This window comes from Anthonomus grandis, chromosome 8, assembly GCF_022605725.1.
Source record: "Anthonomus grandis grandis chromosome 8, icAntGran1.3, whole genome shotgun sequence".
Taxonomy (NCBI): Eukaryota; Metazoa; Arthropoda; class Insecta; order Coleoptera; family Curculionidae; genus Anthonomus; species Anthonomus grandis.
The window spans coordinates 19115100-19140883 of NC_065553.1; the positions used below are offsets into that span (position 1 = coordinate 19115100).

The 25784-nt window shown below is 30.1% G+C and overlaps 1 protein-coding gene across 7 annotated transcripts in view; it reads left to right on the plus strand.

The window, feature by feature from the left end:
• The window catches only part of LOC126739081 (gamma-aminobutyric acid receptor subunit beta), a 177295-nt gene that overhangs the window by 57657 nt on the left and 93854 nt on the right, over positions 1-25784 (plus strand). For 4 of the 7 annotated variants that reach the window (XR_007661547.1, XM_050444587.1, XM_050444590.1 and 1 more), the window contains exon 4: positions 5205-5272. Coding sequence is in view for 6 of the 7 variants with exons in the window: in XM_050444587.1 (XP_050300544.1) it covers positions 5205-5272 (68 nt within the window). In the remaining variant the exon portion in view is untranslated. Of the gene's footprint in view, positions 1-5204; positions 5273-12082; positions 12151-25784 lie in introns of all 7 variants that reach the window. The other 3 variants (XM_050444588.1, XM_050444592.1, XM_050444591.1) reach the window with 1 other exon arrangement.

Below are 25784 nucleotides of genomic sequence, written 5' to 3' on the forward strand. Positions count from 1 at the left end.
TTACTTACCTTCTACTTCCATCTTAAACTTGCATTTTTCTTACGTAATTTATCAGGCAGCTAAGTACATCTCAAAGACGTCAATTGCAGTTTTTTGGTATAACATATGAATACGGTGATAATATTTGACGTCCTAATAAAATGGCTTGACATCCAAAGTGATACGTGACAAGACGTCTCAAATATATGCCATAAATAGGTTGTAAAGGAAGTAATTAAGGATTATTCAGTGATATAAAAGATATTTATTACAAAGTATTTTAACATGCAAAATCTATGATGTAACAACAAATAGTTATAACAGTAATATTAATGATAATAAGAATAACAGATAAAAAAAATTGTAAACTATATATATAAAAATGACGATATATGCTTTTTGGAAGTAGTCCAAGGGTTACCGATCACACTACTGAAGTGCAGATCGAGGCAATGAGAAGTAGACATATAACTGCATACTATTAATAACAGTTTTATTACATTATGGCATAAATGGCATTTACCATTCAATAACCCTTCAAACTATTATGTATGTATGTACTTACCGTGAGACGATACTATTCAGATTCTCTTGTAGAAGTTCGGCATCCATTAGGGACCCCAATTTTAAGATCGTCAGCAAACAATAAGAAGAGTGTAATGAATGATACTGCTTGTATCGTTGTAGTTACTTATTCAGTAGTCTTCGATAAAATAAGGCTAGTATATGAATCCTAAGAGGCGATACAGAAAACATAAACTTTGAGTTTTTAATTCGTACAAGTGGAGTGGACAGTGACTGGACATGAAGTTATTAATATATTTTGCAATCTGATCATTTGCAAGAAAAGTGTTAGTGATTAACTCTGTGAAACGCCTTTGAGAAATCAATGTAAACACTAAAGTGTAAACCTGATTCTCCAATATTTCTTAAAGGCACTCAATAGGTATTGATGATATATAAGCAAATTAGTTAGGTAGATTTGCCCATTCAGGCAGAATTATATTATCGCTATACCACGAGAGTTTCTGTAAAAGAAAACTATTAAACATTTTCTAAATTTCAGACTTAATAATAATGTCCCAATAATTAGCAACATCGTTTGTGTATTCACTCATAAAGCTTATCACCTTAGCACAGAGGAACATTTTGTTGCTGGTTGCCGCAACCTGTTTATGGAAGGAGAAACAACATCAAAAGTTCTGTTCACACCAAGGTAACTTTTTCTTGTAAAGGCTTCGTTATGATTCTGCAACAGGGAACGCATGTCTACGCCAGTGCAGTTTCATAATTTCTGAACAATGTGATAAAGATTTACAGAAAAAGAAAATTGTGATTGCCATTGTGGGCTGATACAATTTTAAATACATAACATAGTCCACTTTCAAAACACATTTATGTTCCATCCGGTACATTTTATACTAAAGCAAAAGAAACCGGTAAATTGACACGTGGCAAATTTGATAAAAGTGCGCATTTTTTTCTACTATTATAGGACCTAGCACCATGACAGAAGGACTATTAAATAAATGGTGACAAAATAAAATAATAAATACATTTGTGTAATCAATTCCTTTTTCGGTACAAGGACGAACTATATTTTTGCCTTGTTTGTAGATAAACCACTTGCTTACAAATTACGTTCCAGATGTAGACTTTTGATATGTGCAATATTTCTTTTTTTCTCTGAAGAGCTGTGGCACTAAATTTCTCATTTTTCTTTTAAGTTCATCAACACTGACATCATCGCAAATCCCACTATATATCTCAACCCACAAATCTTGTTTTTGGTAAAGGTCTTTCTGCTTTTTCTCCTATTGATTCCACGAACACTAGGCCTTTTAGTAAAACTCAATTTAACACACTATATATTCTGTTGTTCATTTAAACGGTTTCCTATCATTAATTAATGATTTTATTATTATTAATATTCAAATTAGCTAATGCGTTTAAAGTGGTGGAAACAACAAGCAATGTGTTTAAAATACCGTTAAAAAACAAATAATGTTACTCATGTTTCTCCTTTGATCTTTTCCGCTTAATATGGAAATAAGCAGCGTATAGGAACGTTTGATATTGCAACCGTTAACAATGAGGAACGTAAATAAAAATGTAGAACAAAAATAAGATCATATGAAAATACAAAATTAGAACATATGTATATTAAATTAAAACGGAGACCAACTGAATAACATCTGCGAAGAAAGAAACTGTGAATAAACAAACCTATTTTCCTCACAAAGAACAACATAAATGCACTTTCCGGTACGCCAGAAATCAACCAACTATATGATAACAAATATTTATGTCACACCGAAGAAAATCTAAGACATACGATTAATAGCCTTCACAACTTAGTTAATCGAAGTATAAAGCAAAGACCAATAATGATTAAATAATTTCAACATAGAACCATTAAATAATGTCATAACGCCAAGTATCTATATAAAAGCAGACTAAGTGGAAAACTTACAGCAGAAAACATAGCAGACAAAAATGTCGGAGATAGCTGGAATATAATTAAGAGATGCAGACAAATGGCAGCTAACAAATTAGTAGTGAAACAAACAAAACTAAGCACAGAAGGTAACAAGGCTGGCCGAAGAAAAAAAGCAAAGTGGCAAACAAAAGAATGAAAGAAGAATACTGTTAAAAGTTCTCCACAAACATGGACCACGATCTTAATGGAGCTCAAAAGAAAGTTTGGAAGATGCTTTAAACAAAAAGAAACCCATAAACGAATACATCCAGGCCAAAACGATTCCTCTGAACGAGTGGAAAACATATTTTATAAACTTATATGATAATACTGACAATACAGTAGAACTTCAATTACAGGAAGCAGAAGAAGAGATTATTAGTTACGAAGGAGGAAGTATGAAAATTGAAACCCTGAGAAATAGAAAAGGTCCGGGAGTGGACAATATCCCAAAGAACTTATAAAATGTAGAGATAAAGAGCTAGAAACAAAATTAATGGAAGAAAAAATATTTGAGAAAATAATAGCCATATTCAGTATACCAACGGACTGCCACGAAAATATCATACTATCTTTTAAAAAGGAACAAAACCCCAATCTACTGCAAAGACCTTCAAAGGCATAACCGCACTTTGCACCGATCAGCAACTGATACCTTGTTAATGCCGATCGAATACTGGTGTTTAGCTGCTCTAACAAAAGCGATAAAGTAAATCTGCCTGATATACTGGAAATATTGAAAAAGTAACAAATCTCAACATGAATCGTAAATATAATCAGAAATCTGAACACAGCCAACACTACAACAACAAAAAATGAACCAATAACACCAAAAGACATGCCGATGCTAATACGAATAAGATAGGGTCAACCCATTCGTTTATGCCCTCGTCATCGACGCGATTATACATAGTGTGACAACAATGAATAGGGGATACAGACTGAAGAGGAGATATCACCTGGAGAAACAACTACATGCGCATTGATAGTAAAGTGCAGATATGAATGTCCTGTGTTAAACCGGGGCTAATCTATGGTCTCGAGATTAGAGCTGACATGAATAAGACAAAGAACATCCTTCACCCAGTCAACACGTAATTATTCTCGTCCTTTCCTATCCTACGGATTCTTTTCCTTGACCCCTTCCTACTCCTTGCCGTTAATCCAACGTGCATTTTAGAATTAAACTTTGTGAAAGTTTCTATCCCACTTCTTATCCTTATTTGTTGTCCTTCATTTTATCAACACGTGGTTGTTTGTCCTTCCTATCCTTTAAATCCCTTTCCCAGACCTTTCCCTACCCCTTGCCGGTGGTAGTTGATCCTATTCACGCCGGTAACCAGGTCGGATGATTGAAAAGTTTCGATTGTGATTGATAATTTAATATAGTAAAAGTATCGATTCGAGGAACAGGGTACATACCCGACGGTTTTCCCGAATCTTCAAATCGTGCTGGCAAATTGTTTCGTAGCAGAGCCATCAATTGAACGAAACAACAAAGAACATCCTTAGAACAGCGGAGATGAAAAGTTTAAAAACCATCGCGATCGTAGGGTAGACACTTAGAGGCAGGGTGAGAAACAGCGACATGGAAGTGGCATGGAAGGTGAAGCACATAATGAGTTGGGGCAGAAAAAGAAGAAGATATTGGTGTGACCACATAGACAGAATCGGATTTCCATGTCTTGAAATATAAAAATATTGATGTTGCTTTTTTCTTTATCCCTACCGCATTTAATTTGTATATTATTTTTTAACTCAGTTTAAAATTGTATTTTTCTTTACGTACTTTATCCCTCTACTTACAAAAATTGAATATAATTTTTTTCAAATTTTTCATTTAATTTTTCTATCTATATTAATAAATAAATAATCATCTGCATTCATCTTTCAACTAATTTTTTATATTTTCTGGGAACTTCTAACCTATAATTTTTAATATTTTTTTTCTTGGAGAGTTTTAGTCAAAATATTATATATAATTATTTTATGTCCTTTATGTTATTATGTTTCGGTCATTCTTATGACGTTTATCAGATTTATAATTTTTTTTTGATTAGTTTTTCACCAAATTATTTGTTTTATAAATTGTTATATTAAGAACACATACCAGCAAGCAAAAGCACTAACGTGAAGAACAATTGCTATAAACATTATAAAAAAAAATATTACTCAGGTTACAAAACTGAAAAAAACATATAATAAAAGAAAATGAAACATTTTTGTGTATTTATTTTGAACAAAAATATCCAAGACGAGAAAAATGTATTTAAAATTATATGTGAGAAAGTCTCAGATCTAGAATAGAATAAACATAAAATAAACACGTAAATTATTATAGAGAGCCAAATTACCAAGACAAAAAGATTTTTTTAATATGATTATTATTATAATTTCTTTATTTATTATTTTATTAAGATCCTGCAAAAACAAAATAAAAATATTATTTTACATATAAAAACTGTTTATATTTGGCTTCATAAAAGGTGACTTTTTGTACAAACCTATGGTGATATAATCTTAAAACTAACCTATATTATAAATATGTATTCCAAAATGTAGGTGTCCGCAGAACTTTACATATTTATACGACTACTGATTTCCCTCACTGTTCTAAAACTTTAATACTACAAATTGTTGTTAAAATCACAAATTGATGCTTTAACCACTTCACCGAAACTGCAAAATATATTTTTATATACAAAAACGCAATAATGGGCCATTATATAATTTCTATAATTTACAGGCCCGCCCGTTGACGTCGGGGTCACAATGTACGTTCTTTCCATCAGCTCGCTCTCTGAAGTCCAAATGGTACTTATAAAATAACAAAACCCCGGCATCTTTTCCATGTTACTGTTTTTATATGTCGAAGTCGAAGTTTTTTAGAGTGTTTATTGAAGCAAAAGAAAAATTTAAAACAAGAAACAGATATTACGGATTTTTTAGATCTTATGCGAAAGGAATACAATAAAATAATATTTGTTTATTGTTTTCTAGCATTAAATTGTTGCTCTGTTTTTAGTGTTTTTCGGTTTGTTCGATTTAGTGTCCCCGTCCCCCCCACTTTCCAGCCCTTCGGGTTTGGTCTTGAGACCCCAAGGGTTGGGTCTTGGACAGGCCCGGGGTGCACAACATTTTTGATTTGGTTTTCATGCTACAACAACGGTTTATTTTAAATAAAGAAGGTTTATATATTTTTATCAAAAAAAAAAAGAATGTGATTGATTTAATAGTAGCAAATTATATTTAGATTTGTTTTTTGTGTGAGTATTGGATATTTTAAAAAAACCATGCTTTAAAATATAAATTATAGTGCGTTTAAGTGTTGCTTTTAATTTTTTATATTGCGTTATATATTTATACGGGGTGTCCCGAATTGCAGTTTTTAAACTTTAACAGCGAGTTCTCTGTTCAGAATAGTACATATATATTGAGAAAAGATTTGTGTTCGAAATACAGGGTGTTAAATATTTAAGAAAAAAAATGTTTTTAAGCGTAACTTTTTAAATACTTGATATTTTTTGTGAATCAAGGATACAGCTATGAAGTAACAAAAAAAAAATTTTTCTATCTTTAGGTGTCTGTACGGTATTTTTAATTGAATATTTTTAAAGAAAAATGATACGCACCTGTTTTTCCTTAAAACAAACATTGTTTGTAAAATTCTTTTTCAGTTTGGAGTAAATTTAATTCTTTGCCTTTTGTTCGAAAGATGCAAGGTTTTTGAATAAACAAAATGAAAACCATCTGTGCTCTGCTAGGAAATTATTCATATTTTTTAGAGGCAAGCTTAAGTGCTTTACATCTAGTCTAACGTAAAACTAAGTAAAATCCATCAGGATCCTTCCGCGAACTGGTTCATGTCAGTATTATATTCATTCATTAATTAGTCGTTTTTTGAGAGCCAATTCTTTCAGAGTTTCGTAGACTGCTTTTCAGAATATCATCCACGCCCATAAACGTCAGCTTCAGTTAGAATTTCCTTCGAGAAGTTCGGCTGTTTTGAAACAAAAAATGCTGTTTTTCTAAATTCAAGTAAATACCATTTATTGTCATTTATTTATTTGATTTTGTACATTTAACAGATACGAACAGCATTTTATTTATTTCTCTTTCATAGGCATTTTAAGTTTTGTTTTTAACTTTTTATTAAGTTATTTACTTTAATGTCTTTTTTTTTTATGCATAACTTAAACGGATAATATTTTTTTTTTAATTTATTCATCTTTTATGGGAAGTCTTAAGCCTTATTATTATAAATTGAGTTATTTATTTTTAAGTAGTTTTTGATAATTTGTTCTATGCATCATAAACGGTGTTTTTTTTTGTTACTGCTTCTTTGGAAGAGATATAAAAAATAGGATCCTTTACTATAATTTGCGTTAATTTTAATATTTTTTAATATATATTATGCATAACTTAAATGTATACCAATATTTTATTTATTAATCTTAATACCTAGTCCAAGACGTAAAACCAAAACGACTTAATATTATTTTCAAATTCTTTGGCCTCTAATTACTTTAAGTGAGGCTCCAGAAATTTATCCAGATCGTTATGTAAGCTTCTAGTTTTTAGAATCTATTTACAGCTTATTCAAGAACATGAAATGTATGATGCAAAGACCCTTTTTTTAGGTTTTTCTTAACTTCCTTTGTTTTTTGAGTATTTTCAGTTGTCTATCATGAATAAGGCTTGTGATAGCTATTTCAAATTTTGGCCCTAAGTGTACTTAACCCTTTAATTTTCTTTTTCTTAGACTTTTGAAAATAACTGAAGATTTCAACATATACAGAAAGTCTTCATAATTCAACTTACTTTAGTACAATTATACTAATATATCATGGGGTTACTTAGCTATTTTTGCTTCGATACAATCTTCCAAAGATTGAAGTTCATTAATTAATCAATAGTTTTTGACAGTAAATTATGAGTTTCTGACTTATAGATACGATACATCTCCAGCAATATTTTTCATAAAAAAAGTGCGGATCGTCGGCCAAAAACTCTTTATTTCCATGTAAACTAACATAAAACCTGCTGATGGCTTTAATTTTTTTACTCGAAAACCTTGCATCGAAGGAACAAACGACAGAGAATCAAATTTACTTCAAACTGAAGCAGGATCTTAGAAATAACTTTTGTTTTCAGAAAAAGCAGTGGCATACATTTATTTCTTTAGGAATATTCAAAATCCTAATATTCAAAAGGTATAATAACTAGGAAAAATATTAAAATAATAAGAGAAAGACTATTGAGTTACTCATTATTTATTATATGACATTTAAAATAATTTTTTAAAGGTAGTAAACAATAGCTTGAATCTAATTTCTAGGATCAACATTAAAAAGAAAAATCTTGGTATAAATATATATATAATACTATAATTATATTATATTATTCTAATTAAAACTCTTCATCTATAATAAATATCTATAAAATCATCTATTTTTTTAATTTCAGACAAAATCAATGCAAAAAAAAAATGAAAATGCACAAAACTGAGGAGTTTTTTCAATTTAAATATTAAAAAACATATATAATATACTGTGACAGATATATAGCTCCATGTAAGAAATTTTGAAATAATTTTGAGAAACTACATACAGGCTATATAAAAGATTCAAAAGTGATTAAATTGGGTCAAAATTACATAATATCTAGATGGGCTACACAAACTACACTACGCCTTTAACACATTTTACAATTTCAAGATTTGAATAGTTTAAGATATTTTTTGCTAAAAATATTTAAATTTTATTTGAATTCTCTGCTATATGTTTTTTAGTTATTTACTATGAGACTTTTCGTCTTTTGTCAACAACTAGCATCGGCTTTATTTTATATTGGTTTTGTCGCATTTTTAATACCTAATTTTCTCTTCATGATATTTCCCATGAGAAGATAAAGAAAAGAGTTAGAGATCAATTAAGAACACCAATTCATTCTGAATTGTGTTTTAAATTAAGCTTAGAAAAATAATTAATTTTTTTTTTAGAAATTTTAGTATTTAAAGAAAAAACCATGAATTCAAATTTTTCTTAGTTACTTAACTTCAATTCAATTAAATTATTTTTTATGCCTCTTATATTTATTAAAGTCAGTATCATCTTCATTCAGCCTTCTACGTCCAAAGTTAAACACCGACCTCCCCTAAATTATTCCAGTTTCATCGATTCTAAGCATCTTTGATGATCCTTTTTGTATAAGAAGTTGTTCATTTGGAATAGGTTCCTTTTTAGTTATAAACTACGTAAAGTTGCGTTACGTTTATTTCTGCTTTCAAGTTTTTCGACTGATGTTTCTATAAGTTTGGAACTTTTTCCAATCTTAGCATTGAAGTGCCACATATTATGGTAAAACGTGTTACTCTATCATTTAGAGCTAGTGTGATATAATCGAAAAATTATTCTACTACATTTGTCGGAGCATGTACTTGTACAATTTTTAAAGTATAAATTTTACTTAGCTTCAAGTTTAAGAGAGCTACTCTAGCAGAGTCACTGTTCACTGATATGTTGTTTTCCTATTTTTTGTATCCCAAGAAGCCGACGCCTCTCATTGTTCTAGTTCCGGTAACAACCTGATAGAACATATTATGTCCTGATTTTTAGTTTTTTCAGGCTTTCTCCTCGTTATTTTAGCTCAACGACACCCACTTTATTTCATTTAGTTTTCGACATTTCTGTTTCCATTTGTATGACTCTTTTTTCTATTGATAAGATACTACTACTTGATCGGATAGCCTTTTATGTTTTTTTATCTTAGTCTTGTTCCTCCCAGAATCTGAATGTTTTAAATAATTTGGGTAAGAGAAAAAGTGTGTAAGTATAAAATAAATAAAATTCGTATAATTTTATATAATATAATATATTAATATTTCGTATAGCCACCTTCAGCTATTATAACTTTCTAAACTCTCTTGCTCATTGAACCTATTAGTTGGCAGCAGAGATCATGAGTTGCTACTTCTTCCCAGGTTTCTTGAATTTTCTGCCATAACGCATTCTTATTTTCAGGTATGAAATTCTCCATCGACCTTACCATGCTACTCCATATGTTTTCTATAGGATTTAAATCGGAACTCTTCGCCGGCCATTCTAGCTTTTCGACATTGTTTTCGGTAAACCACTCGCGAACAATATTTGCTGTGTGTACAGGAGCGTTGTCCTGCTGAAAAACGAATCCCTCAGGAGACATTTCTCTGGCACTTTGTATCAATCCTCCTTCAAGCACTTCACAATAACGATCTGCTGTGAATCGGCCATCAATTTTCCAGCAGATTCCGGGTCCTCGGTGGCTGATCCAAGCCCATATATTTACGGAAAAATGCCCACTTATTCTTCTGGGTGACACAAATCTTTCGTCATATCTTGAACTCGTCGAGGGTCTGTATACTTAAACTTTACCGTTGTAATTACTTTGGAACATCTTTTCATCACTAAATATTACTATCTCCCAATAACCCATCGGTAAGCGATTAAACTGTTGGCATATCTGCAACCGGACTTCTTTATTAGTTTCGGTTAACTCAATCTGGTTGCTGGCTGTCCGGCACCTCAGATTGCTTTCAGCTAATCTTTTTTGGGCAGTTCTAACACTTGCTGGGAATGCTGTGGTAGACACGGCTTCAACGGCGGATTTAAATGGATTTTCTCGGCAAAAATTAACCAGTCGTTGATCTTGTTGGTCCGAAGTAATTTTTATATTCCCCCCTCGATGTAGGTTTTCCACACTTTCAGTTTCTTCAAATTTGCGTTTTAACTTGAAAATGGTGTTTTTGGATATACCAAATTCATCAGCCAGTCGAGAAATGGACCAACCATTTTCTAATTTGGCGATGATGCGGTGCTTAACGGAATCACTTAAACGAGGCATAATCAACACTGTAATAACTCTTTGGACGAAAAGGACTAAATAAATTAAACCCACTTACCCTGGTATTTATAAAAAGGGCTGGAACCAGGTATTACGTATTAATAATACAATATCATAAAAAAGTATTGTAAATTTTGGAAAATGATCGAGGGTAATTCCCTAAATTTATTTATTTTAAGTACAGGTAGCTAATCCTCTTTAAAAGTGCCTCGGTGCTCTTATTTCATTATATTTATAATAACACTAACACAATACTGGCCATTGAAGTAATTTAGTAGGTCTACCAGACTTATATTACCTAATAAACAAAATTTGTTTGTGCCTGTAATCCAACATCGTAGCTCGAAAGTCGCCTATCTTGTAGCACAGATGACACAGATCAATTATTTGTTTATTAGGATTACTGATATACTGATAAATCCATATTGGTTTTAAAATAATATCCGCTTAGCGTAATTTATCTGCGAGTCGGCCTGCGCGACGTTGCCGGCGCTGTGCGCCCGGTACGAAAAGTTATAAGAAACGCGTTCAGGTCGTTCTCTTTCAACCGGCCGGGCTTGTACATCTGTTTTCTTGACTACAACAAAAAAAAGAAATGTATATGTATTAAGGCCGATATTATCTAATCTTTATTGGAAAGAAATCATTTAGAGAGCACTGGCGGCAACAACAATGAAAGTAAAGGTTAATGCAATAAACAATATCTGGTATACAGATGACACCATACAAGGAGCTGCAATATTTAGACCACGCGATGAGAGATATTTATTATTGCAGAATATTATGACGGAAAAGATACGGGAAAAAAGAAACAGACAAAGAAGATGCTTCTGATTAAAGACCCTAAGGAAATTTTCCTACTGATTGTTGTTTAAAACTGGAAGCATTGAAAGTGAGAATACCTATGATGATAGCCAATCTTCTAAGAAGAGATGTCATTTAAAGAAAAAGGAATGAATGCTAAATCCTGGCCTGGAATTTTTAAGGATAAAAAATTTAAAAAAATAAAATAATCATTTCTCAAAAAGTATAGTTATCTGTTTCTTATCGTTGATTTAATTTTTTTTTGATTTTTTTTTTCAAAAGTCACTAGAAATATAACTTAACAAACCTGCTGGCCTAGTAGTAAAATACTAATATAAATTTTTGTATACTAAAGTAAAGCTGTTTTAAAATTTTTTTTAAACTAAGTTTTTAAAATTAACTGAACACTACAAAAATGCAATTTTTGCATCTTGCAAATAAATGTTGTATAAGCTATTCAAAATGTATACATTCTCTCATGTGGTATTTTGAAAAAAAAATGCTTTACGAAAATTGAAAAGAAGGGTTTGATATTAAATCACCTTGTATATGAGTTAAGAGATTTTAATATTAAAAAAAATATCCAAAATAAAATACTTATCAACTTATAGGCATTTTTCAAATTTCTTTAAAAATGTATTTTCATCAAATTAAGTCTGGTCAAGTCAAAAAGATCAAACTGGTCTTTAATTAACAATATAAAAAATTTAAAGTAACACCCGTAAAGCTGTTTTTTATATTTTAGCATGGTATATAAGGGTTATGAAAAAACTGTACAAATTCTTTGCTAGATAATTGTGCAAATATTAACAAATTGCATAATTTAACATAAAAAATAATTGTACAATTATTTATGCAAGTCAACCAACAACAACAAAACTTATGCATACCTTTAGGAACAAGATGTTTCATATGTTAGTGAAATTTTGCGGTTTGCAGGACCCCCAGTTGATGTAGGAGTCACCATGTATGTTCTCAGTATCAGCTCAGTGTCGGAGGTCCAAATGGTACATAAATAAATTTACATACTTACATTACAATAATTATACACTATCAATCGTAATGTAAATCACTATTGATAATGTATTACGAGTGGAAAACCATGGAAATTTCAATCGATTACCTTATATTGGAAAATATAATTACCATTGGAAAAATATTGAGTTTAAAGCACGCAATAACCCAATTTACAAAATAAAAAAGAATCCAATTTAAAACGTTTTTTCGTTTTATTGCCAATTTCCATGGTTTTTCCTTAAACTGACTAAGGCATATTATTGTATACTACATCGGTGTTTTAAAGTATAATTGAAGTAAATTTTCGTAAAAAGCATCAACCTATGTGCGTGTGTTTGGATTTTCAGTTTTTTAAATTTTTTTGTGTTTTTATTTTTGAGAGACCATAATATTATACATCCGGGCCTCGACGTACCGGACTTGAATGTGTGTTTGTGAATCGTGATCGTATATCGTCGCTAGAAAAAGAATTCTTTTCCTAGCGCGTGTCTGCTATGTGAAAAATTTGCCTAGCATACATTGATTTTTCATTTCACTTCTTATATCGCTCAGCATATTAATTGCAATGTATACTGGCAGCAAATTGTATTCACCACATGCGAAGCTAAAGAACGTGGAACTCGCAGTCTTGAATACTTGGACTGTGTGCATGAGATGCCTCCTCTCAGTAAGACGCTTTTGTCGTATTTTGATTTTAATTCTCACTATATATAGGCTACATGTTGGTACGGTAACTAGAAGGACTTTTAATATTTGCTAATATCTATTACAGATTTTCTTTTAAAATGATGACTTTAAATTACACACTTTATTATAATAAATCTTTATATGTGTGAGTGTTTTTTTATATATTGCGACAAAATTCAGGAATGTGTTCTTTGGACAAAAATTCGCAAAAAAGTTCCTATAAACATAGGTCCTAAACCTTTTAGATTTTGAGCTACAGGGTGGTAAAGTTTTAACAAAAAAATGATTTTTTTTTCGATAACTTAAATACACCTGTAGATATTTGTTCAAAGATTGGTATGCAGAGTCTGTGTATGCAGACCCATTTACCAACATACTTTTAACATTTTTATGTTCTCCAGTGGCGTGTGTGCGGGTTTTCCGCTGAATACTTTTATAAAGAAAAATAGTACGCCACTGGTTTTTCTTGTATTAAAAAATATTTTTAAATGCCCCATTTTATTTGCAACATTTTTGATAACTTGGACTTTGTCCGTTAGATGCACGGTTTTCGCACAAAAAATTTTAAAACATTTTTCTACTTTGACTGATCGCTAAAATTTATTTTTTCTACGATCGTTATAAAAAGTAAGTTTTTTTTTTAAATTTTCATTCATAATATGTCACTTTGTTTAACATATTAAAAAAAGTGACATATGAGTAACGTGTTAATATTTCACGCTTCCAAAATCGCGAAGCAGCCTGTGAACATAATTTTTTTTAACGTAACTACGAACACCGCCGCCGCAATGATATTCACATTCTTGTTTAAGAGTTTAATCGTTTTACCACATTCTTCCTCTGCCCATGATAAAGTTGATATTTGTAAGATTTTGTGATATTTTAAATTTTAAATCATAGTCACTGTCCCCCAGTTGACAAGATTAATTTGTTCAAAAAATGGCTAACAATTACACAAATAATGAAATATGCGATATGCACTTCGTTTATGGACTGGCTAACGGAAACGCACGAGAATCGTGTTATTCCTCATCACTCCATGTTTACGCGTATACACCAACGTCTAAATGAAACCTGCAGCTTTAAAAAACTCACCGCTGAAAACGGACATTCCCGAACAGTTACTCTTCAAATTGAAGAACAGGTGCTCAATGAATTCGAGGAAGATCCCACCACAAGCACTGGGAAAATTGCTCAGACGGTACACATTAGTAGCTTTACAGTTTGGAATATTCTTGAAAGAAACCTTTTTGTACCCGTGTCATATTCAGCGGGTGCAGGCACTTTTGCCAGGCGATTTTCCGAAAAGAACGGCTTTGTGTCGTTGGATGCAAGAATGCATAAGGCAAGATTTATAAGATTTATAAGCACCGTTTATAAGAAAAATACTTTTCACCGATGAGGCTAATTTCTCCAGGGACGCAATTATGAACTTCCACAATAACCACATATGGCATTATGAGAACCCACATGCTGTGGCAGAAAACCGTGATCAGCACCAGTTTTCACTTAATGTATTGGTCGGCATTATTGAAAACTTTCTCATCGGTCCATTTTTTTTACCAGCAAGGTTGATTTTTTTTTGTGGGGCCACCTTAAATCACTGGTTTATAGAAATCCAATTGATAATGTGGAGGAATTGCGTATATAACGTCTTGTGACATAATTCGGCAGACACCAAGAATTTTTGAACGTGTCCGCCAATCAATGCGACGTCGATTGATGCTTAAAAATAAGGTACTTTATAAATGAAACAAAAGGTCACACCAAAACACTTTTTATTTCAATATTCTTAAATTTAAACAGAAATCATAGTAGTTCTAAACGAGATATTAAAAAAACATTAATTCAAGTACTAATATTGCAAAAAATTCTTATTAATATTAAAAGAAAAAATCCTTTAATTTATGCAATAAAATGTTCTCTTATAGAAATATTTATTTATTGGTACAGGGAACTCTGTGGCATCTGGAATTGCAGAGTATTTTAGAAGATCTGCACAAACATCTTTTGGTGGAACATTTTCGAATTCAATTGCATTTCTTAAATCCTTGGCTACCCCCGCATAACGACAATTTTTGCACTGAGCCTCTTACACTAGTTTCCTAAGATGGCACATCTCCAGAACTCTTAAATCTCTTACTTGAAATTATTTTCATTTTTTTGCTTGTTGTTCCAAAGAACGATGAGCTTCCTCCCTATTCCGTTTAATATTTAAGGTTTTTGTTGAATTTTTCTATCAAATTTATTATCTATTATACTATATTATCTATATTTTTCTATCTAATTACAATTTTATTAAATTGGGCTGGCTTTTGTACTAAATTAATTAATAAAAATTTTATTATTTATTATTAAAATTGCAATAAACTAAAAAAAACGAATAATTACTAGAATAAAGAAAATCCAATCAAATCTGAGCAACATGTCCATGGTTTTTAATTTTTTGTGCGAAAACCGTGCATCTAACGGACAAACTCCAAGGGATCAAAAATGTTGGAAATAAAACGAGGAATTTAAAAATATTTTTTAATATAAGAAAAACCAGTAGCATACCATTTTTCTTTATAAAAGTACTCAGCGGAAAATCCGCACACACGCCACTGGAGAACATAAAAATGGTAAAAGTATGTTGTTAAATGGCTCTGGATACACAGACCCTGCATACCAATCTTTGGACAAATATCTACAGGGGTATTTTGTTAAAACTTTACCACTCTGTAGCTCAAAATCTAAAAGGTTTAGGACCTAAGTTTATTGCAAATTTTTGTCCAAAGAACACGTTCCTGAATTTTGTCGCAATATATAACAAACATCTTGTATATCAAGTTTTCATAAGTGGATAAATCAAATTTGAAATATCAAATCAAAAAACAATCTGCCAACGATTTGAGTTTTCTAGCTTAATGGACAACAATTCAGCTGAATTAATAGTTGCTAACTGTGTAGTTTTTTTAAGAGTGTCTCATGACACACAGTATCAAATACTTTTAAAAGATCCAAGAACAGGTATAAGCAAGCTTCACTATTATTTAGTGCATCCAGATATTTGTGGTTTTAAAAGCTTAATTATTGCATTCTGCGTAGATCTTCCTTCCCTAAAACCAAATTAAAAGTCTGACAATGCATAAAATTTAGTTAGGAAATTTGAAATTCTTCTTTTTTTTTTTTATTAATTGTTTAACATTTCTTATCTTAACAAAAGTGAGACATGTCTGTAATTTGATATTTCTTGTTTATCACTATTTTTTTATAAGGGTTTAATAATGTCGATTTTAAGACAATCCGGAAAGCACCCTGTATCAAATGACTTTTTTATTATCCAAGTGAAAGTTCTGCCGATAGTTGTTTTAGGTATTTATTTCTTATATTGTTCCATCCAGGGGATTTTTTATTTTAAGATTTACTATGGTTCTATTCATTTCAAAGACTGACACGTGCCCACTGTTTATTTATATATTTATTATTTATCTGTTTAAAAAGTAATTAGTTTGCAGGTCTTTAAAAATGAAGATTCCGCTTTTGGATCACGAATAAAAAATAAATTAATTGAGTTCTTTGGATATCTTAATGTATATAAAATATTAATTATGGCTTATTAGATTGTTTATATGCATTTTTTGAAAAGATAATATAAAGAAGCTGAATTATTGTCTTTTAAGCTGTAATTTTTTTTTTCCATTGAAGCCTTCGTTAATACTTAAAAATAGGCTCATTACATGGGAATGTTTTTGAAAAAGAATGTACATTTTTTTTGTTTTTCTATACCCATGAACTTTACACCTAATTTATAAAGACGCTAGTACATAAAAGCATAACACATCATTTTGAGCATTTATAATATATATTGGATTTTTAATATTTAACAATATTAGGTATGCAAATTTTTAATATAAAATATACAGAGTGTCCCAAAATTAGTGGTCGAAACGCAAACCCTGTATTTGGTCAAAAATAACCTCACTTTTTCCTATAAACATATATCGGCAAACGCCCCCCAAGGGAGCTATGCTCCTTTTAAAGGGGGACACCTGAAGATGGTTTTTTTCCACTTATTTTCGAAACAAGTAAATATAAAAATTTGAAATTTTGTTATTCTCGTAATTTTGATATGCTGAATTTAGTTGTCATTTCATAATTTTCATTATTTAGTCAGGTGCGTATCATTTAGGGGGTGAGCATGAAAAAATACTTAAAAAAAAATTGTTTGCAAAGTTTTTGTTTTTTTTTTTAAGTAAAAAAATTTAAAGCTTTTTACGTAAAAAAGTACCTCTTGGTCAATAACGGTAGGAATTACCATTTTCGAGAAAAAGGCATTTAAAAATAACGCTGCATGGTATTATTAATAACAATTTTTATTAAAACTCAATAGCAAGCTTCAAAAGTAAATTGACAAATAAAATTGCAAACAGATAAAAATACTAATTTATTTGAGGCAAATATTCAAACAAGTTTCCGTTTTCCTGAATGCATAACCTGGATCTTTTTTGAATATTTTGGGTCGATCTAAGAATTTCAAATCTGTTTTCTCTTATTTGGCCTGCAGCTGCGAGAATTCGCCTCTGAAGCTCTTCTGGAGTATCAGTTTCGGTGGCATAAATAATATTGCACATATTACCCCAAAGATAATAATCCAGAGGATTAAGGTCGGGCGATCGTGCAGGCCAGTTTATTGGACCACCTCGGCCTATCCATCTGCCTGTAAAATTATTGTCCAGCCAGTTTCTCACCTGTCGGCTGTAAGTAGTGAGCTGGTGCCCCATCGTGCTGAAAAATCACTTCCAGCCGAGTTTCTAGGGGAACATCGTCCAGTAAATCTCTGAGATTGTTTTGAAGAAAATTTAAATAATGACGACCAGTTAACCTATGTGGCAAAATAATTGGGCCTATCAATTTATTTCCTATCAAACCCGCCCATACGTTGAAGGAAAATCTATGCTGAAAGTTAGTTCGTCGAACTACTCTCGGATTCTCGATGCTCCAAAAATGAGTATTATGGCTGTTAAAGCCCTTACTCTTAGAAAAAGTTGCCTCATCTGACCACAAAATTTTTTGACGAAGATTTGGGTGATTTAAAATCCAATGACAAAAGTCTACTCGAGCTGGAAAATCTTCTTCTTCTAACTCCTGAACCCTTTTATAATGGAAAGGATGGTATCCTAACATCTTAGTCATTCTTCCACTCTGAAATTATTTTTAAATATTTTAAATTGCATAGGAAATAAGCCTAAACCTTAGTAAGCCACTAAACATTCCAGTTAGTCGTCAAAAGGATTTGTTTTGGGGTGTTTGTGATAAGACTTATCCGAGTAAATAAAGTAAAAAATAATAATAATAATATAGTAATTAGAGTATTTTGAAATGAATTTAATGCGATCCGACGATAATAATTAATAACAACACTATTTATACCAATCTCAATTTTTAGTTATAAGTACTTTAAATTTAATTTTTTGGATAACAAATTAGGTACTTAATTATTTATTTATCATTTTTAATTTTAATTACATTTGACTTTGGGATATTGGTAATCTCTTCTAAGATTCTCAATGATTTTTTAGGGTTTTCTTCAATTAAATTCAGTACTTCTCCATAACCATCATTTGCAATTGGTCTTTCTTGCCCTCGAGTACGTTCGAAGGGTCTATATTCAAGTAAATTTCTATCAAAAACTTTTTCTAACAAAAACTTTCCAATGTGGAAGCCTTCTTGCAGAAAACCTCCGCCGATACTCTCGTGCAGCGGCATGTGCGTTTCCATTGCAAAACCCATACATAAAATAAATATCTACTTTTTCACGAGTCAAAAAGTCTTCCATAGTTAAAAAGATATTAACAATTTAAATGCAAAATGACAACTAATCAATTACAACAAATGTTAATGTCATTATGCAGTGTGTCAATTTTTTCCAAAGCCTGCTACTAAGTTTTCATAAAAATTGGTAGTGAAAATAATACTATGCAGCGTTATTTTTAAATGCGTTTTTCTCGAAAATGGTAACTCGTAGAGTTATTGACCAAGAGGTACTTTTTTACGTAAAAAGCTTCAAATTTTTAAAATTTAAAGAAAAAAAAACCAAAACTTTGCACACAATTTTTTTAGGTATTTTTTTAGGCTCATCTCCTAAATGATACGCACCTGACTAAATAATGAAAATTATGAAGTAACAACTAAATTCAGCATATCAAAGTTGGGAGAATACCAAAATTTAAAATTTTTATATTTACCCGTTTCGAAAATAAATGGAAAAAACCATCTTCAGGTGCCCCCTTTAAAAGGAGCATAGCTCCCTGAGGTTATTTTTGACCAAAGAATACAGGGTTCGCGTTTCGTCCACTAATTTTGAGACACCCTATATAGAGTCTTACATAATAATGCGTCAAATTTTAAAGGGTGCATTGCTGCACCATGGGTCCAAAAAAATTTGATCTTCAAGCTTATGTAGATAGACAAAGATACTTGTATACCATAATTTGCTGATCCAATATTCCTTTCGATATTTGATACTATAAGACCTGAATATAAAATACATCATTCATTCAAAATTTGAAAGAAAAAGTGTTAAATCCAAAACTAAATATTTATTGTCCTACTTGAAAATTAAGTCACTAAAATACTTTTTTTACAAGGCGCTACCTGCTGACTTATTAACAAACTAAAATATATTCTTGTAGCTTATTTATTAATTTGTTCGCTTTACAAATACTAAATATAAAATACAAACAACCGCCTACTTGCTATGCACAAAAGGAACGTAATAATACTATCAAACACTAAATTAATTCTAAAATTAAACTAAAATTTTAACATCCTGTACCCTTAAAACCAAGCAATTTTAATGTATCTAGTTTAATACCTAAATACAATAAATCTAATATATTACTTAATTTCAAAAATGATTACTTCCACTAGATCTAGTTAAACTTGAAATTCAATACTATTTGCTTGCACTAAATTTATATTTCAAGTCTAAATCAATCCCAACGGTTGTTAGAATCATCATTAGGGCCTGCATTCAATTTGAAAACCTACTTTTGCTCGAAAAATTATTAGAAATGTCTATATTATATGATAACTTTTAAAATTATAATCTCTCTAATTAATGAACTATACTTTAATGAATACTTACCTATTTTAAATATACAAACAACATTAAAATATACCTACACTTGGGCCAAAGTCTGGTATACTCAAAATTACTATAAATACCTACGGTTGTTTAATCAACATTTTATATTTAACGAATCTTAAATTTGAGGAAATCTTGGACGCAAATTTCTGCCATATAAAATCTAGATTATTGTACTAACTATTATTATTTCATTCTTCCTATTTTATAATATTATTATTACTTTATTTAAAACTTACTTAAATACTTTGAAATGTACAAAAAACATATATTTGTTCTAGAATTTCTGTATATTTTAATACAGGACAACTATCGATAAATATTTATTATATGGCTCTAATGCTTAAAAATCTTTACATTTTATACTAGTTTTAATGCCATTAAATCTGCTTATGAAGAATTTAATTTAAAAAAGTCATTCCTTAAAATTTAATTTGGTCACCAAATTTCTGCCTTAAATTTTTCTTGTTTTATAGTCTTATTGTGATAAGGTTAATTGTATTTAGAATTTTTAATATACAGGCATTTTGCCTAGTAGTTGACAGGAATTTTAATGCTCTTTCACGCAGATCTGAAAAATCACAATACGAATTTTGAAAATTTGTCTATTTTCTTCATTCAATAGGATTTTTTTAAACTATTAATAAAGTGGTAATTTTATACAAATAAGTGTACCGAATAAAAAATTATAGACTAGTCTGAATCCTAATTTGGCTTATTTTAGATCAATGTTTTATCAAAAATAGTATAACTATTATATAATTAATCATAAAGCCGCTATTTTAATCAAAACAACACTATTTTCATTCTTTTCGAGATTTTATAAATTAAAAATGGACTACGATATTTTTAATTTCAATTTCACAATATTACAGTTAGTTGTTGTGAGTCAAATGTTGATTTATAATAGTTTATAAATGTAAAGCCATAAAGCTTGCTAATCAAAAAGCTAAAAATTTTATATAAATAATAAACTTAATACTGGAGAAAGATTAAAAGAAAAAACAAACGTAAAATTTAGGTAATTTAACCTATTTTTATCTCTCAAGAATGTTTTTTTAACGTAAACTATCAATAAATTAATATTTATATGCATGTAATGCTTAAAAAGCCATATTTTTTTTAATAAGAACCTGTCAAAAATTTGATAAACTTCAAGAAAAATAGTCCAAAATTTATGTTGGGCGCCAAGTTTCTGCAATTTTAAAACATTAAGTATCGTATAAAATTTTTAATAAAACTTTTCAAAATTTACAATTAACTAATCATATTCAAATGTTCTTGATTTTATGTAAGGAATTATTGATATTAAAAGAATATATTAAGTTGAATAATTTACAAAATATATGGAAATATATGGTTTTTCTAAAAAATGTGTAACACTGACAAGTATTTGAATAATATATGAGTTTTTATATGCAATTTTGAAAATATGCCCTAATTTTATTTCCCATTAAAATTTGCTTTAAAACTAGCAATAAGTCATTTTGTTCTATGAATGCTTAAAGAAAATACCTATATTTAAATAAAGTATCATATATATTTTATTATAGGGTATTTGGTAAAATTATGTTTTTACTAATTTATCAAAATTATTCGTCAATTTTATTTAAACCATGTTTTAAACTTTATTTAAAATTTCTTTTGTTATATTTGCTTACTTTTATTAAGCTTAATGAGGTTAAAAAATTAACCTAAGCTCACATTAAAAAATTGATAATAAATCAGTAAACAAGTTAAAATATACAAGATGTCCAAAGAAAGATATTGCAACACTTGATTCTAATAAACGAATCTTATTAATAAAAACCAAATTAATTGTAAAATATGTTTTTATTTTAAGCAAACATATTTTATATCAAATAAACATGAATACACACCATTTATTAAAGTATTTATTTATTTAATATTAATTTAGTAAATGACCCTAAAAATTATATATTTACTGTAAGGTTTTTTACCAAGACTTATGGTTTTATTAAAATTTATGCACAACTCTCACTTTCTGTTAAAGACTTTGCGTTTAAATCAGGCAAATGCTTATCAAAGAGAATAGTTATAACATATTAAACAAATAAAAAACACATACGTCTTTTGATGTTTTTTATGTTTGCGTGTTGTTCTGTTGGTAATTGCATTAATTCTATTAAAAAAAAATAAAATTGTAAAAATATTATTAAAAAAATCATACAAATATTGAAATTAAGGTAATAAAGTAAATACTTTATATAAAACATATGTGTAATGTTTCTTTTTATAATAGTCCTTCGTTACCGAACCAACATAAAATAAAGCATTTCAGCTAAAGTTTACAGAGGAGAAATAGCATTTAATACTTTTTCCATTCAATTCAAAAGTTTCTCCTCTATAAACATTGCATTTCGCAAATCAGAAAAACTGTAATCATACATTCATCAGTAGCACCCAATAAAATAAGTTTGAAAAAAAAAAGAAGTAGCTTAAAATTTGTCTAATTTATTTTAGTATTTTGATGTGGTATACTAAATAATGAAAAACCCAGTCTGCAAAAAATCACAAATTCAATGCCGATGGAAACCAAATCAAGGTTATTAAGATCACACCATGACGTGATCCCTCTGGCCTGGCCTTGAAAGTTATCTTAGATGTAATTAAAAATTTTTAGATTATCCTTTATCCTTAAAATCATTAACAAAAACACGTCAATGGAATTTATATACAAATTTATAAAGTTTGACGGTTTTCGTTTTAGATTTGAGATCGCGTTGAAAATTTTTATTTTTACATGAAATCCTGAACTATAAAACCCTTTGTTAATCCGTAAACCTGCTGAGAAAAAAATGTTTTGCAAGCTGTGCACCTTGAAGCATTATGACAACTGTGTATAATAGCTAAGTGAGCATTGAAAATTCGCATGAAGCATGACTCAAGGCTGAGAATTTGGTTGGTATATTGACTGGCCCAGCTTCGTATGTTATCAGTGTTGCTTAAAACTTTATTGGGGGTGTATTTTTGGATGGGGTTGGTACGATGATAATCCATAAGTTTGTTGGTAAAAGTCTTTAAGGGTAAGTAAGTTTATAACTTAATAACTGTTTATTTAACTGTATGTGAGCAATTTTAGATTAACAATATTATTTGACTTATTACGAAGGTGCTCTATGAATATTTCACCCGGTTTTTGTTGTTGTATTCCTAGAACGTGTCTGACAGATTATAGCCTATATTTTTTTACATATCAATATTATTCTTAATGTTATAGGTAGGTATATTTGAAAATCTTTTATGAAATATGACATGTATCTATTGATGTTAATACGAATATTAAGGAATCTTTAAAAAAGATGATTGCTTTAAATTAGAGAGTTTTCGAAGATGCATATGTTTTGATGCTTAACATAGACGTAAACGTTATCTTAGGCGTTGTTTGACAGCTCTCCAAAAAGTGTTTTCGAAATAGTTGACACGTTTACCGCTATCCTAACGATAGCAAAAAGCTTTATTTCCAAGAAATTTGTTTTCCTTGTGATTATTATTCCCTACATTTTCTAACATAATTTTTATTTATTATTAAAATATTTTATTAATATTTGGTCTACAATAGCGTTATTTAAAAATTAGTTAATAATTAGGAAAGTACCTAAAGTTAGAATATGATTGAGGATTTTGTGGCTCTAGAATCAGACAAAAATTATTGTGAATGATGGTCTATTTTGTTGAATCAACATAGGGATTATTTGCTAGGATGTCCATTAGAAGTATTCCTCATTAAATCTGACCTTGACTCTTGAAATTTGTCAAGACACTGGCATTTAGATTTGGGTTGGTCGTGGTCATTGTTATGCAAAATAAATAAATTTACTTTTACTGTTTTAGACGAAAGGAGACTAAATAAACCAATTATTATTATTTGACAATAATGTAAACAACAATAATGCGCATGCGTTTCGCTATGTTAATGGGTATGTTTATCGTACGTAAGATGCGGAGGGTACCGGTAGGGATATACGATAAATGACACTTCAAATGTTATACATGTCAATTAGTGGTGATACTTTTTAATGGTTTCAAAAACTGTCTATTATTTAAGTTTTTTTCACTTAAGAGAAAAGTGGCTCATATAAAGGTTATTCAAGTTAATAAGACTAATACCTAGACGAAATGTTCACTTTAATTTTCATACAGTGAGAAAAAAATTTGAAAACCTGTACTTTGAATTGTTACCTATTTTTTATATTTTAGTTAATTGTTCTAAATTTCATGAGCAGAAAATTTAAAAAAATATTCTGTCCATGATTTACAAAAACGAGGAGAAAGTTACATACTGTATACTTTACCTGAAATATACTCCTTTAGTATTACTCATATTCTAAGAACATGAATATTATATATATATTATATAGATATATATTATATATATATATATATATATATATATATTCTATATCTATATATATATATAGATATATATATATAGATATATATTATATATATATATATATATATATATATATATATATATATATATATATATATATATATATATGTGTTGAAGGGGTTTGAATCACTGGATTTCAAAGGACCACCTGTCCTCTCACACAACTTAATTATGATGTTGATTGTTAAATAATTATAGACATTGATTTGTTTTGATAATTTTATTAATGCTCTTAAACGTAAACTGTAATTGATTATTTTGTTACTTTGCTTGACAGACATGTGCTTAAGATAATGATGTACTTGTCCCTCTCCCACTCGCCATCTTGGAGCTCTCCTCGCATCGATACAATGTTGTCGCGCGGTACGAAAAAGTAAAATTCAAATAAAATTTTATACTAGAGATGTGCGGATAGTATCTACTTGATACTTTAATGGCCCGAATGAATAAAAAGAAGCATATACTTGCAAAATATAGAGCAAATCCTTCCCTCCATATGAATAATAATCAAAGTAAAACCTTTTTCTAACAAGTACGGAGCAAATGCTTATCAAAAGGAGGATTTGCTTACATCGAAAGTAAATGGTATGAATAAAAGTGAGTTTTTACTTCCAGTCGTGAGCATATCCTTCAAAATAGTTGCATCTAGTCAGACTTAGACTCACCTGCTGAGAATAGATAACGGATCGGTTAAATAAATTGTTCGTAGTGCCTAAAATATTCATAATGGCCGAAGTAGTGAATTTGCGAAAGGCGAAATATTATAAACCTCGGTCGTCTCCACAAAATAGCGATTTCAAAAGTCTATTTCGATTTGAAAATCGTAATGTGGAATGGTTAGCTAATAATTTTCTGGGCCCTTCTACAGAAACGCGAGGTGGTGCTCTTTCTTCTTTACAGAAGATGAAAATATGTTTAAGGTATCTGGCTGATCCTGGATTCCAAAAAGGTATAGGTGAGGAGCTTGGTGTAGAGCAGTCAACAGTATCACGAACAGTGAATACCGTCGTTAATAGAATTGTTGTGCAAGCTAATCAGTGGATAAAATTTCCTACTTCTCATAATGTTATAATGGAAGCAAAGGACTTATGGCAAAATAAATATCGTTTCCCAACTGCAATTGGTGCCATAGACTGTACGCATATCGGTATACAAAAACCCAGTTTTCATGGTGATGAGTATATCAACCGGAAAGGAAAAGCAACGCTTAACGTGCAAGCAACTTTTGACGCCAAATGTATGTTCACTAGTGTTGATGTAAGTTGGCCAGGATCGGTCCACGACAGCAGAATTTGGAAAAATTCGAAAGTTCGGCAAATTATGGCAAGAACAAGGAACAGCGTACTGCTTGGAGACGAAGGTTATGGAATCGAGCAATGGCTCATGATTCC